Source organism: Pseudopodoces humilis, chromosome 5 (assembly GCF_049639895.1).
Source record: "Pseudopodoces humilis isolate 2021_Gansu_Grassland_sample_001 chromosome 5, ASM4963989v1, whole genome shotgun sequence".
NCBI lineage: Eukaryota > Metazoa > Chordata > Aves > Passeriformes > Paridae > Pseudopodoces > Pseudopodoces humilis.
In genome coordinates, this window is record NC_142204.1 from 4,014,064 (window position 1) to 4,028,280 (window position 14,217).

A 14,217-nucleotide genomic window follows, 5' to 3' on the forward strand; every position below is an offset into this window, starting at 1 on the left:
TATAGTCTGAAGGATGAGCCATCTATTTTTGTTGTCAGTGACAGCAAAATCAAGGAAGAGAATGAAGAAACAGAGGCAAGAATGTGTTTAGTGGGTGTTTGATGAAGGCTGTGTGTCAGGTAACCCAATCTGTTCCTCACTGTGTAGTTACTGGTGGTGAGGGTCACAACATGGCTGGGGAAGATTAGTGTGCCCCTGGCCTTGAGCAGTCAGGTTACAGGGGGATTCTCTTTTTCCTGTCCCAAAACTCTGCCTTTTAAAGTTTGGATACTTCACTTCTAGATTTAGGGCAAAACCTTTGTTTAAGACAGGGGAAAGTAACAAATGAAACCCAAACCACAGACAAAAGCAGCTCTCTTTAGCCCAGAAAATTGATCACTGTCATTTACTGATAAACCAGCAGTAGCACACAAGGTCCAAGCAATGAGTTTCAACCTGGTAAAAACAGGAACAGGAATCATGGCCTGAGTTGCTCTGGGTACTGCACCATTTGTGGTGAACTGTGGAAGCAGGTGAGCTCAGCTATCAGAGGGAGACCTGCCACGCCTGTGCTGACTGCCCACCTGAGAAATCTGTTGAGACATAGATATTTCACAGATGTTTTTCCATTCCTCACCTCGTCTTTGGAGTCAGGCTGCTGCCATGCCCCAGTGAGCTCACTGAAATCTTTGTTCCATGGCATTCTGCACGCTGTTGGCATCCAGAGGAGACACAAGCCCAGCTAAGGCAGGAGAAGGTGTCTGGTAGCAAACAAGGAGCTGCTGGGAGGAGCAAAGTGACCCCAGAGGTTCTTGCTGGCTGAGGGTGCCCAGAAACGCTCTTCATTTGAAGATAAACTCTGTAGTAACACCGCAGCCAGTCTGGGGAGGAACTCAGTTCACTGAGCCTGCAGGAAAGAGGTGGTTGCCATGAAATAAAGGTACATTTTTTTCCCCACAAATTTCATTTCTTTCTGAGGTTATAGGGGTCTTAATATTTGTCTGTTTTGAAAAATAACTCAAGTCTAATATGGGCTGTAGCTTTCCATGGGTCTGGCAACTTCTCTCTCAAGCAAAAAAAAAATCATCTCTCTCTTGGTAAGGATCAATATGAAATAAGATTAATGTCCAATAGGATCAGGTTATGAATTTTGATCAAACCAGCATCTTTCTCTTACAGTGCTTTAATTTATAAATGTTGTAGGTAATTACACTTACTAAAGTAAAATAAAAATTAAAATTTATGAATTTGTACTCTGCTCCCAGCAATAGAGAGATTAGAAATCAGTGTTAAATTTACTTGACATGAATACTGAATCAGTACTCCCAGTGGGGCGAATGCTGAATTATACTGGATATTGTCAGCATTTCAGTATACCAAGCTCACTACAAGGCAGTGAGAGCAGATATCAGGAATGATTTCACAATCAGAGTTTTATAAAAGCCTTTTAAAAAAAGGAACAAAGAAAGAAAAATCTATAAAAACCATTTTTATATCAAACTTGCTTATTTTCCTTCTCTTGAGTTTATATCTCCTGAAAATATTGATAATTCAGCCTGTTTTGGTTCTGCTATGGGCTATAACACAGTACAGCCCAGCCCCAGTTCTGGCATGTTTAATTAGTGCTCCATGTGTTTATATGATCCTCTGTCCTTGAGGTGCAGTAGGGAACAGCTTCTGTGTCCTTGTAAAGGGAGATCCAAGCTTTCCAGGGAGATTGCAATATGGTATCCCCCTCCATGGAGATCCACAGTCCCCATAAACAGTCCCTGAGGAGAATAAGGCTCTCTTGCTCATGTCCCATAGTGCTCTGATCTTCTGAAGTTGCTCGCTCTTGATGTAAAGTTTTTGCCACAAGTTGCATTCCTGACTTAGTCCCATTGACCCATGAGCACCTCAGGTTGGCCTGGAGGACCAAAGCCCTGAGCCAGTCGGTGTATTCAGAGCTGGCTGCATGAAGTCAGATCCTTTGGAGGCTGTAACTAAAGCAGGCAGCTGGTTGGCTTGGGGCATTCAACCCCAGCCCTGGAAAACCAAACAGGTTCCAGTACTCTTTGATGCCAGGTGTCAAAACAGGCTGTCACCAAGGAGAAAGGTCTAAGAAAAATCTGAGGGTGCAGAATACAGAATAACACTGAGCTCCCTAATGGCAGTGTGTTGACACTTAGTTAATTAGTTTCTTCACATTGCTTTGCAGTCCACATGTGAAATGCAATGTATTATTAAGTTACAGTTTCCCTATTGATTTTGTCAGCAGCACCTTCCTCGCCATTTATATTTCTCAAATGTTGTGCCCAGTGTAATACAGAGCTTGTTTTGAAATGCTGCTGAGGAAAGCCTTGCACAAATGATGGAATGAGGAGCTGGTACTTCTCCAGCATGCCAGAAAAGACCATCCAGATTAAAGCAAAGAACTGCACACTTGACTACTGTGATGGTCATTTCACCTTCAGTAGAAATCTGGATGCTAATTGCCTTCATTTCTTCATTTGAAAAGATAAAAAGGACCCACAGTTTTCTCATGTTTATGCTCCTTGATAAGAGATTATGAACTAGCAGTGTTTGGGTTTTTCTGTAGTAGGGTTGGTGGCTGACTTCCACTTGGAACACAGGCAGGAACCAGATAGGAAAAAACTACAAATGTTCCAGGGGTCCTCATTTGGTATTTGACAGCTTTTGCATGGACACCAGAGAGTGAAGAATCAATCCCTGGTGGGGAATTCTTGCTTCAGCTGTAGCCAGTGCAACTTTGCCCAGTACCTGCAGCAGACCAGCACTTAGTCCTTGTCTAAAATCAGCTGCAAGTAGGGTGTGACACTCCCCAAAAATGCAGGGCCCGAGCTCAGGTCCATCTGCCCAAGCTGGATAGATTGGAAGTAATTAATGTATGTGTATTGTATTATTATTTGAAGCTAAAAACCTGGACTTCAAAGAGGATATGATCTAGCACTGGGTGTGGGAAAATTGAAAATACACCAGCTGAGTGTAGCTAACAGTAACTGGGTTTTGCTATGAAATGTAAGCAACAGTGGTCTCTTCAATGATTATCAGATTTCCCATGCTCTGTTATTTTTTATTTCCTTTCCTTTTATTTTTCTTTCCACTAGTACTCAATTTATCGCATAGTAAGAGCAAATATTTTAGTAATACTTGTGTCCATAGTGTGTGTTTCAGACTTTGCATAATCAATCAGAAATTAATTTTCTGTGGTTATTTTGGGGGTTTTGTTTTGTTTTCTTTTGGGTTTTTTGATTGGGTTTTTTTTTTTTAGAAACTAATTTACATTTCTTACTTTCAAGGATAAAATAAAAACCAACTCCCACAGAGAAACTCCTTCACTGGATATAAGCACCACACTGTAAAAATTAATGAAAAACAAAGGCACTGGTAGTGCTGGTAGGAAAGGGAAGGCACAGTGATCAGCTGGATTCTGATGATGTAATTTAGCCTCTAAAATCTGTTGCTCTTGCTAAACCACTCGTGGTGACTCACTACAATTCACAAAATTAACAGAGCCCCACAAGTGAATCGTGTCCTTATGTTAAAACACAACTGCCCTTGTATTACACTGAGTGTAATAGTCTAGAATTCTACATTTCCTGTTGCTGATTCAAGGCAAAAGGACTCACAGCTTAAGAAAAAAAAAAAAAAGGTAAAGTAGCTTTGCATGAAAAAAAAAAAAAAAAAAAAAGAGGAATTGAATTTTATGGGCTTCCTCTTACCGTGGAAAAAACTCAGTGTTGTCTGGTTCATGGAGTTTTTATCCTGTCCCTCCCTGTTCCTATTTGCATACCACAAGAAGTGAAATAAGGAAAAGTCTTGCCAAGTGATTTGTCAAGGTTCATAACGGAGAATAACTGCTGCTTGGTGTTCTAAGTCCCAACTTAGTGATTTCTTCCTGAAATTTCAATTCCTCAAGAATGTCTTGGGCCCTTCTCTAGTTAGGATGTGATTAAAAATGTATTTTTGTAGTCTCTACAGGGGAGGCATTGGAGGTAGATTCATATTCTGAAATTCCATTCCAAGCATCATAAACTCAGCAGAGCTGGTATCCACGCTGCCTGGAAAAATTATATTATGGCAGCTGCATGTACACACTGTGTTATTTCTAATTCATTCGAGTTCCCTTCCTTAGGATAAATGGCAATTACAGCGGCTCTCTGGCTGTCAGTAGTACATGACACCACTGTCATTGTGTCTGCTGAGCAGTTATTTTAGTCTCTGTTCGCTCCAGAGGTTACACATTTGGTTTCTTCAGAAAAATACAGCCAGTGTGGCTTATTCATTATAACAGCCTCATGCTGCCTCCTGTGCTGAGCAACAAAGCAAAGGCTGAGCAGAGGGAGTTGGATTTCTTGCTGCCACCGCCCTGGCTGTAAGAGCTCTGGGGCACATGTGGGGAGAAGAGGACAAGAGCGAGACAGGGAGTGCCCAGGTGTCAGCTGAGGATGAAAGGGACACGTGGGAACCCTCCTGCTACCCAGGGGAACAGTCCTGGTACTCCCTGAAAAGCCTCCTGTGGCAGTGCATGACCCTGGCGTGCAACGGCTGTTCTTAACGTTCTCATCATCCTTTCCCACTGCCTCTGCTTCTCAGAAGATGTGTTTCTATTTAAAGAATTAATTACCACTGTATTGTCTTGTCTTGTGTTGTTATGTCACCCTGCAGCAGGTTCAGGGCTGCTGTGTCAGTGACAGATCCCAAGGTGCAGGAAGGAGAGCACCACTTCTCTGTCTCAGGTCTCTGTTTTAACAGGGAGGAGGGAGAGCAGAGCCCAGCTCATGAGACATCCTTGTTGGGTTGTAAGCCTTGCAGGATTGAGTTCTTACTTTTTTGGGGTAAATTAGTGGTTGTAATACAGCTTTGGTCTAGTTAAATGTAGCCTTATTTGCCTGAATAAACTTCACATGGTCACCTCGCTGACCAGGTGGTGCAAAATGGCTCAAGCCCAGCTCCTCAGCCCCTGCTCAGGTGAAACACTACAAAATAAGGAGGTCAGATGGATATCGAGGAGAGGTTTTGCTCACCATTACCTGATTTACAGTGGTAAAAGGCATCTTTTCTCTGCTGTGTTTCCCTGCTGTCTCTGCAGGGCTGGTAAACCACATTACCAGCTTCAAGGACACACCTTTCTGGCACTGAAGACAGCTGGCTCATTGCCTCCAGCAGAAAGATGGAGCAGGATTTGCTTAGTCATTTCTTCCACCTTATGAGACTGATTCTTCTTGCTTGGAAAATGAAAAATAGCTTTTTTTCAGTGGGAATTGTATCAGACTCCTAAAGTGCATCTTAGTAGAAAAATCTATGAAAGCAATGGGTTGCATGAAAACCAACTTGGAATACATAAAGTACAGAAAGAGGAAGAGAGAATTTATATGTGATGTTGTTTCTCTAACTTGTTTTGGAGCTGATCAGGAAACTTGCTCTTTTTTCCCTTTGTTATTTTTTTCCTTTCTCTTGGAAACTGGAGGAAAAAAAAATAAAATCCAGTGTTTTTAACCAGACAGAACTGCAACAATAGTGAATAGTGTCATCAGTGACTGCCAAAAAAAACCACCCCAATTATTTGTCACTCAAGCATTAATTTCCCACTGAATTTCAGACTGATGGCAATTAGTAAACAGAAAATCTCACTGGCAGTTAACAAACAGGAAGGAAAATGAGCACTGCATGTCAGACCACTTTCTTCCATCACACTCCTTATCCATGTTTTCTAATTTCATTCCTGATTTAAGCATGGAGCAGGTTTTAATATGTTAGCTAACATGTATTCCAATATTTTACAGATCTGCTTCCTCTAAGTTGTTAACTAAAAAAAATCAAGCTGTCTGGCCTTTTTTAGGTCCTCAGTCAGCTGGTCACAATCCTGGAGTACAGTTGGTCATATCCTACGAGAACAGCCGTCTGACAATAATGCTGAAACACATGAGGAACCTCGTGAGTATTTTTATCAGAATGTGTAACCTGTAAGTCCTTGCATTTGCAGAGTACTGTGAAAACATTAATCTTCAAACAGCCTTTCTGGGAGAACTAATTTCAACTCAAAGTAGTGATAGTGCTGCTCTGTCATGATTTAACAACTGGTTTTTCCCTTTGAGCTCACTCAGTATGGCTACAGGTGTGAGACAGATACAGAAACTGGGTTTCCTTAATGGCTGGTAATGGCCTTTTCCAAGAAAACCAATTTTGATACTGTTTTCGCCCTCTCAGCAGACACATTTTGATAGCAGTCAGACATAAGGCATCGTGCAGCAGCATGACTTTTTGCAGCACCTCAGCCTGGAGCTCTGGGTTGATTATCCAGACATTTCTTTCTAGTCCAGCCTGTCTATGAAGAGGGAAGAGCTCAGCAGAGGGAGCAGTGGTGTATTTTAAGGAGCAATGTCATTTGGAGGTGTGATGCTCAGCTTTGTAACACTGTCAGGAGGCTGAGAGGTAAATGTTGAGTGCTCCTGGAGCCAGGCTATGGGAGGGGAAGCTGGCAGTGCTCCTGCAGCACAGAATTCCTGCAGGTGGAATTGGCTGCTGAGGGTGACTGCAGAGATGGAGCTGGGGCTGTGTGTGAAGTGTGATCCCTCAGTGGAGGAGCGTGTCAGCTGCTCCATAATGAATTCCCTGCCTAGATGTGCTCTCAAATTCCCATGGCTCACGTCTCCAGCAATATCTGTGGCAAGAGAGCCTTTATTTGTCTAGCCAGGGGATTAGAGCATTTATGAGCTATTGTGGGCTCTCAGTGCATACTCTATGCCACCTCCATCCCAAACTGGATTACAATCCTTTTCCTAAATGGGGCCAAACTGAGGGGCTTATGTGAGCACCAGCCAGAAATAAAATGAGGCTGATGGTTTAATTAGTGGGATGAAGCACATGAGGCTTACATAGCTCTGACTGTTTTCTGCTGGCCACTCTGGCTTCTCATTTGTAATTCAAGCATCTCCATTCTGGTATATAACATTCAATACTTCTCTGTCCTGAGGCTTGTTTTCTGTGTCCTGTGTGTCACTTTGACAGGTGAGATCAGCCTCTGCTGACAGGCCCAATTTATACAAACTTTACCTTCAGGATGTAGCATAAGACCCTCTTTATTTTTTGTGTTCAGCTTTCTAAATCTAAGTGACTTTGATAACCTTCTCATAAAGTTCTAATTGGTGGGAGGGGCATATCAAAGTGATTGCCATGCTGATGATATCATTGAGATTTCAGGTGGTGTGGAGATGCACATAAACAATTTGCAGGTGTTGGAATTAGTCTTTGTTTCTCCTTTTTTTTCCATCATTGTAAATGTGTAGGTTCCTAACTGTGTTCTTAGGAAGTTCTGGTCATTTAATTAAATGAAAGTAAATTACAGCATAGATAGCTGTGCAGTGCAAACATAAAACCCAGGGTTCAGTTCACTTCATTATGGAAAGGGACAGCACAACTTGAAGTTACTGTGTTTCTGTTGAAAGTAGATAACTTAAATCAAAGCCATTTTAGTGAGTTTGCAGAGAAGTGGTAGGAGTCCAATTCAGCAAGACTAACAATGATTCATGACTTGAAAATAAGATCATTCTTGCGGCAGCCTAACTTAGGCAATCATGTTTTCAGATCCTGGGCTTCCAACTCCTTCCATGCTGTTGTGGTTTTAAAGCAGTAACTAAAAAAATAACTTATTTCTTGCTGTGAGATATGGATTAGAACAAGAGCAAAACAGGCTTAAAACTTAAAAGGAATAAAGAAAGTTTATTAACAAAACTACAAGAATAAAAACACCAGAATAAACTTCCAGAATACTCTTTTATCCCCCACTACCTGACCATTCTTTTGTACACGTGACAACATAGAGACAGAAAAACTTCAGAACTTTGGTGGTTAAAACAGTCCTAATTCCTGCTAGAGTCTTTTCATCAGCCTTTGTAGAGAAAGAGAAGTCTTCTTCTGCTAATTTATGAAGTTTCTCACGAGAAAACTATTTCTGTTATAGTTTTCTATTTTTCTGATGCCAGCTGTCCGGAAATTCTGTCATCAGAGTTCACTCCTCCCATTTCACATCACTCTGAGGTGTGTATGGGTCAATGAGTCTAGGGATGTCATTTTAAGGATGAGTTATTCAAAGGCAAAAGTTCTCTTCATCTGTTTCTGTGAGCTTCCCCGGAAACAGTTTTCTCATTGGGTCTCAAGGCCTCAAATCTTCAACTATTACTTTGTCTCACTCTGTTCCAGCACCTCACTGTATTAGAATTACTCCACCTTTTGCTCAAAAATCCAAACTTTGAACACTCCATTCCTCCCTATATACTCTGTCATGAATTAAAGGAGTTTTTTTCAGGACACTATTGTCCATCTCCATAGCTTTAACAGAAAAATATTTCAGCTTATAAAGCATCTCCTTATTCTCTACCTTTTCTGAGGCTTAATTCTTTTCTTTACTGTCTCTGATAGTTTGTAAAGTCTCTTTACATGTTGATTACTCTCTTTTTCTCTCTCTGGATAAAAGGATTAATCTGCAAGTCTCATCTGGGTAATGAAAGGGTTAAAATCTTGCCCAGGTTTTGTAGATGATTCTGTGATCTCTGCCGGAGCAGGAGCTGGAGTTGTCTGTGATGGAAGATTCTTCATGGCTGCTCTGGAGAGTGTGGTCACTGTCTCAGCCCGCCGCAGGTCAAGAGCTTTTTTTCCTTCTTTACTCGGCAGTCTCTGGTGAATTCAGTCACAGCAAAACCTGCAGCCGAGCCAGGGACCGGCCTGGCCCGGCCAGAGCCCGGGGCAAGCCCCGCAGGCCCCATCTCCCGGCCGGGAGCCGCTGGGCCCAGCCCAGCCCCTGCCCGGGGCCGCATGGGCTGGGCAGGGAACGGGAGGCCAGCTGGAGCTCTGTTACCTTTCACAGCCAGGAAACAAAGAGAACAAGAAATTCTCAGGCTTAGGTCTTAAGGTGGTGTTCACAGGTTGATCTCACTTTTCAATGGTCAAAACTGCTGTCAGTTCTTAGAAATGACCGATAATTGGTCAGGAGAAAAGACTCCCATCAGTCACCAGCAGCTTCAACTTCCTTAGCTCCCAAAGCTATCTTAAAGGTAAAGTCACCCCATGACACATGCCCATCCATCCATTGTCATCTGACCTGAAATATGAAATAATGTTTCAGGGTACTGTGATACTGGGCTGCCTTCGGACCAGTAACCTGTAATAAGAAGGTTCTTTATGCCATTAGTAATCTTCTCAGCTTCCCAGTCATATAAATCAATCTTTCTGATGTGTCCTCTTTTCTTTTTCCTTTCCTTTCCTCTTCTTTTTTTGCTTAAGCTGAACAGGGATTTTAAAAATATGCCAAGATCATATCTTATTCAAGGCATGTTAAAGCTGTTTCAGGTATATTCAGTCTTTTGCAAAGTCTCACTAATTATATTTTAGCGGTTCATCTGTGCAGAGATTACTTTGCTATCTTGTTTTATTTCATAATTTATAGTAAATAATTTTTGTTCTGCTCTTCCCTATTTAATTTATCTCTATAAAGAGATTTTATGATGTGTTCAGATGTGAAAATAATTGTAGTAGGCCAAATTAATCCCAAACATGGCTTCACAGAACTGACAGGAATTGTGATAGAGGCTTTTGATCTATGTAAATAAATTTGATTTAGTGCTTGTGCAGGTTTACTTCTAGGAGTTTTAATAGGAAACCTAGATCCTGCTGTGCAAATCCTATATTGATATACAATGCACAAGAGACTCCCTAAGGAGCTGGTATTTTTTATAGCCACTCTCAGGTGTCACACTGGTTCTTTAAGGGAGGAAGCCAGAAGACTGCAGTGCTATAACTTTTCAGGAATTTTTCCTGAAGGGAATTTGCCCATTCACGTGGGGTGTCTTAGAGAAAAAATGCTTTGGATCCGCCACATCCACACGTGCCGGATTTGCTGCCGATGCACAACTCTCATCCCTGGATCAGCCTCAGACTGTCCTCTCCCTCACTGCTGCAACATTTCAGTCATGTGTGAAAAAAGCCAGTCCTGACCGAGGAAAACTCCACCAAAATTTCTGCAAAGACAAACAACAGAGAACAGCCCTATGGATTTTGTGACTGGAAAGGACCATTAATCTGATCTAACCTTCTGCAAAGTAAAAGCTGTATTTTTTCACTAAGGCAATACTTGCAGCCAAGGAAACTGTTTGAACACAGAGATGTTAAGGCTGGTTGGTAATGTTTGCCTACAGTTTAAGGCTGTGGGTGCACAATGAAGACAAGTTCTGTTAAACAGATATTTATAAGATACTAAAAATGTTTCAGTCTCAAGATTTCCCTCAGCAATTCATAGGTTCGTTTGAATGCTGAGATTCTGTAAGTCAGGTGGCTCACTGCTTCTACTTGTGATTTGAATGACATCACCACGATTGCTGAGGAAAATAACTTTAAATTCAATTTTCAAATATAGAAAAGCCATGATGCCAATAAAATGCAATTTTCCAAGCATGTATTACATAACTTGAAGTCAGCTTATTGGGGCACTGCTCACTCCTCTCAAATACAAACAGTGCAACACTGGGCACTTTATGCATAGGGTTTTATAGTCGATATTGCCTTAATAAAGTGAGGCTGGGCTAGAAGGAAACATTTGTGTAGGGGTGAAAACCCTGGAGGCCTGGAGATTTTGCCTCTGGAGTCATGGAGGATGTGGCAGGTGGAGGGGTGAGACAGGGCAGGTTTATTTTTTAAAGACAATAGCACAGTACCTGGCAAAGTGCACTGAATGGTCTTAGGAGGAATATAAAGGAGCTCCAGGGGAGGTTTGTTTTTGCCTCTGAAAGAATTTGTTAGCTTAGAACAAGAATAGTCCAATTGTGGCAGCACAATACCCAGAAAAGCAGCAGTAGGCAGGAACAGGACACAGGGGGAATGCTGCTCTACTGTAAAAATGTAGGCTTATGCAGATGTGGAGATGAATTTATGAACACTGAAATACATGTAGGTTTTGAACTTGAACAAGTCCAGTTCTGCTCATCTTTATTAACCAACACAGAGAATGGGAGCTATCCAGAGCCCACCAGGTCTCACACAGGGCTGGCTATGGGCTGGTTTAGCTCCTCACAGCCAGAAACAGCCAGGCTTCCTACTGCTGAGATTGCTCACTCCTCAAAAAAATACCAGAGACAAAAGAAACAGCCATTGCTGACATCCAGAGAGAGGTTTCTAACATATTTCCTTGCCTGCTTCATGGAGAAGAAAAGGGAACAGTGGCTCAGCAGTGGCTCAGGAGGAAGCCTGTTTTTGCCACTGACTTCATTGCCATGACTTCAGGCATGCCCTGTTTTCCTAGATAAGCAGCTAAACTTTCAATCCTCACTGATAAACATTTTTGCCCATTACTTCTTGTGGACAGAGTAACTCCTCAGGGGTAGAGGGGAGGAGAAACAAAGCCAAGTTATCCTGAACGTCATGCCAGTAAATGTAAAATGTTACTAGAATTCAGGAAAGCGTGCGTGGGCGATGAATTCACAACCAATTTTACAGGGGGAAAATTTGCTGCAAGAAAAATAAACTCCTACAGTTCTTTGCAAAAGTACTTCCAGCTTTCCTTTTATAAAAGCTCTGAAGCTGTCATGTACCACTCCTGGTGATTAATGATTCTGGGATAGCTGATATGTGGGTGACGAATTAGTAATCAGCTTTAGGCTTACACAGACATCCAGCCTCTTTCCATTTCATGTCCTATGCTGTGAGAGTACAAATTGCTTTCAAAAATGTTTGTGAGATGCGATGGTTTAAATGTGTTGGGATGAAAGGTGGAAGCCAATCTTTCCCCAGACCAAAGGGATGAAGTCTAAGCCTGCAGCACAGGGCTATAGGGATGTTCCCACCTGCAGTACAGGTGGATTCTCTGCTGCCTTTTCTGGGTTTTCCTTCAGCTTGAGCTGGGAAAGGGCTGGAGATCTTTGTTCAGTCTTAGCTGGTTCCCATCGTTCCTCTCATTGGGCTCACTAACTTTTACACTTTATGATTATCATGATATAGATTTAAATGGAAAATATAGAATAGCTGCCAACAACGCAGTGCCTGCCAGTGAAATAAAAAGCCACATTATCCTTTCAGAATATTATGAATGTGTACTGCTTTCCTTACTGCAGCCAACAGGGATTGGAATGGAGGTGCACAGGTAGGCAAGGCAGGGATGGAAAACAAATGGGAAACATACCACTTTGAGCTGAACAAAGTTATCCAGAGAGTATCAGTAACAGAATTAAATCAGCAGCTTGGCTGACGGAGGGGAGGTAACATTCAGGTGAAGTTCTCCTTAGTCTGGCACAGGAAAACAAAACAAAAAGCCATAGGAAGAAAGCTCTTGTACTAACTCTACCTTATAAAGCATTTGTATTTAATTTTATATTCATAGAAAATTCTTTTGAAGTGAAAGAAAATTAGCTCTGATAAGCTCTGTTCTCCTTGAGACTCAAAATTAGCTGAACACCTCTAAACAAAGGGTACTACAACTCAGCAGTAGTTTAAATTGGAAAGAGATGAGGTCTGTTCTTGTGGCACAGGGATTGCTGTTGGATTCAAACATATTTGTTTTGAAAGGTGTTTGACAAATATGTTGTACAGAAAGTTCTGTTATTATTTCTTGTTAAACACTTTAATCTGTCACAGTCACAGTACTGCCTCAGCTCTAAATTCTAACTGCTCATTTTTAAATAAGTAATTCCCTACATAGTTGATATGTGTTGAATAAGGAAAAAAAAAAGACAAGAAGACAACAAACAGTGAGTTCTGTTTAATGATATGAGTGATCTGGGAGATGAAGGTGAACAAAAATTAGATTTGCCACTGGTTGCAAATGAAGAAAACATTAAAAATAATAGTGCAGACAGAGCAAGATCAAGAGAATAAAAATAATTTCCAGAACCCTACAACCAGCTTAGACAAATGAAAAATATTTCCTCAGGGAGGGAGAGATCTATATCCCACAGTAATGGGAAGATAAAACAAGCCCATGGTGAGACATGAGGTTGCTACAAGAGATGCCAATGAGAAAGGCCAGATCCTGGTGTCATGGGGCAGAAATGAAGTAGTTCATCTTTATAAGGCTTTGATAATAAACTATTTCTCTCAGGATGTTTTCTTAACTAGAATACAAGTTCAAAGAACAGTTCTCAGTAGGGTTGCTGGGGAGTGATTGATTCTTCAGGAGTGATTTATTGTTACTAAAACTTAGTTAAGGACAGACTAACAAGGACACGAGCCAATTGTGCAAATATTTAAGGGAGAAGACAGGAAGGTTCAAGAGGAATTATTTAGAACACTGAGCAAGAGCGTAAGTAGAAGTAATGAGAGCTAATTAAGGAGCAGAAATTGCAAGCCTCATATAATGAAATGCTTTCTTACACAGGGAGATGGCATGCTGTAGAATAATTGAAGGAAAAGTGCAGGGAGATTGTACAGTTGGAGAAATTAAAGATAGGCACATACAGACTTTTGTAGCTAATTAAGAAATTGAGAAGAAAAATAGTGCAGAATGAAGACACAGATTACAGTCTCACTGTTTCTTTACACATTTTTATATTCACTTACTATCTGGGCCCAGGCAAGGAGAGAAAAGAATTTGTATGTGGTAGAGAGATAGAAACAGAACAGCAGCCTTTGCTTGTGTTTCTTTTCTCAAAGGCTAATTTATTTTTGTGCCCTCTAACAGGCAGCAGTGCTCTTAATCCTGAGTGATTTCAAAAGGAAAGTGAAACGGGGATTTGTCTAAAGTATTTGTTCTCCTTTGCATTTTATTCAAAAGAAGAAGTTCTGGGATCTATGTTTCTAAGGGTCAAAGCAAGATCATTCTTATCTCAGCCAGTGTCATAGACTTTGTGACTAAATGTTCGTCTGAAAGTAACGTGTTCCAAGCACAACAGTAATACAGGGCTGAAAGCAGTGGAATTTAATTTCCTTATGGGCTTGGTGGTGATTCTGAAATAAAAGCTTCTGAGTCTTCTTCATGAAATCTACTCTCTGCATTCTTCACCCTGCACCAACATTGCTGATCCACAGGATAATATAGCATGACTGAGCCTTTATTCTTGATTTCTCTCACTTATTAGAAAAAAACAACCCACAAAAAAAAACCAAAAAAAAACCACAGTGGAGTTAATTGTCTCAAAGATAGCAATGCAAACACATTGCCTTTTCTTTCAGGAAAAAAAAATCTATGTGATTCTCACTCAGCTCTTTCACTGGGAGTTGTACATTTATTCCATACATTCCCACTTCTGTTTCATA

General features: G+C 41.2%; 1 protein-coding gene across 1 annotated transcript in view; it reads left to right on the plus strand.

Annotated features, from left to right (window-relative positions):
- PIK3C2G (phosphatidylinositol-4-phosphate 3-kinase catalytic subunit type 2 gamma) overlaps positions 1-14,217 on the plus strand; it is a 190,586-nt gene that overhangs the window by 163,109 nt on the left and 13,260 nt on the right. Inside the window, exon 31 of the mRNA XM_014256031.2 lies at positions 5,822-5,916. Coding sequence (XP_014111506.2) covers positions 5,822-5,916 — 95 coding nt within the window. The remainder of the gene's footprint in view (positions 1-5,821; positions 5,917-14,217) is intronic.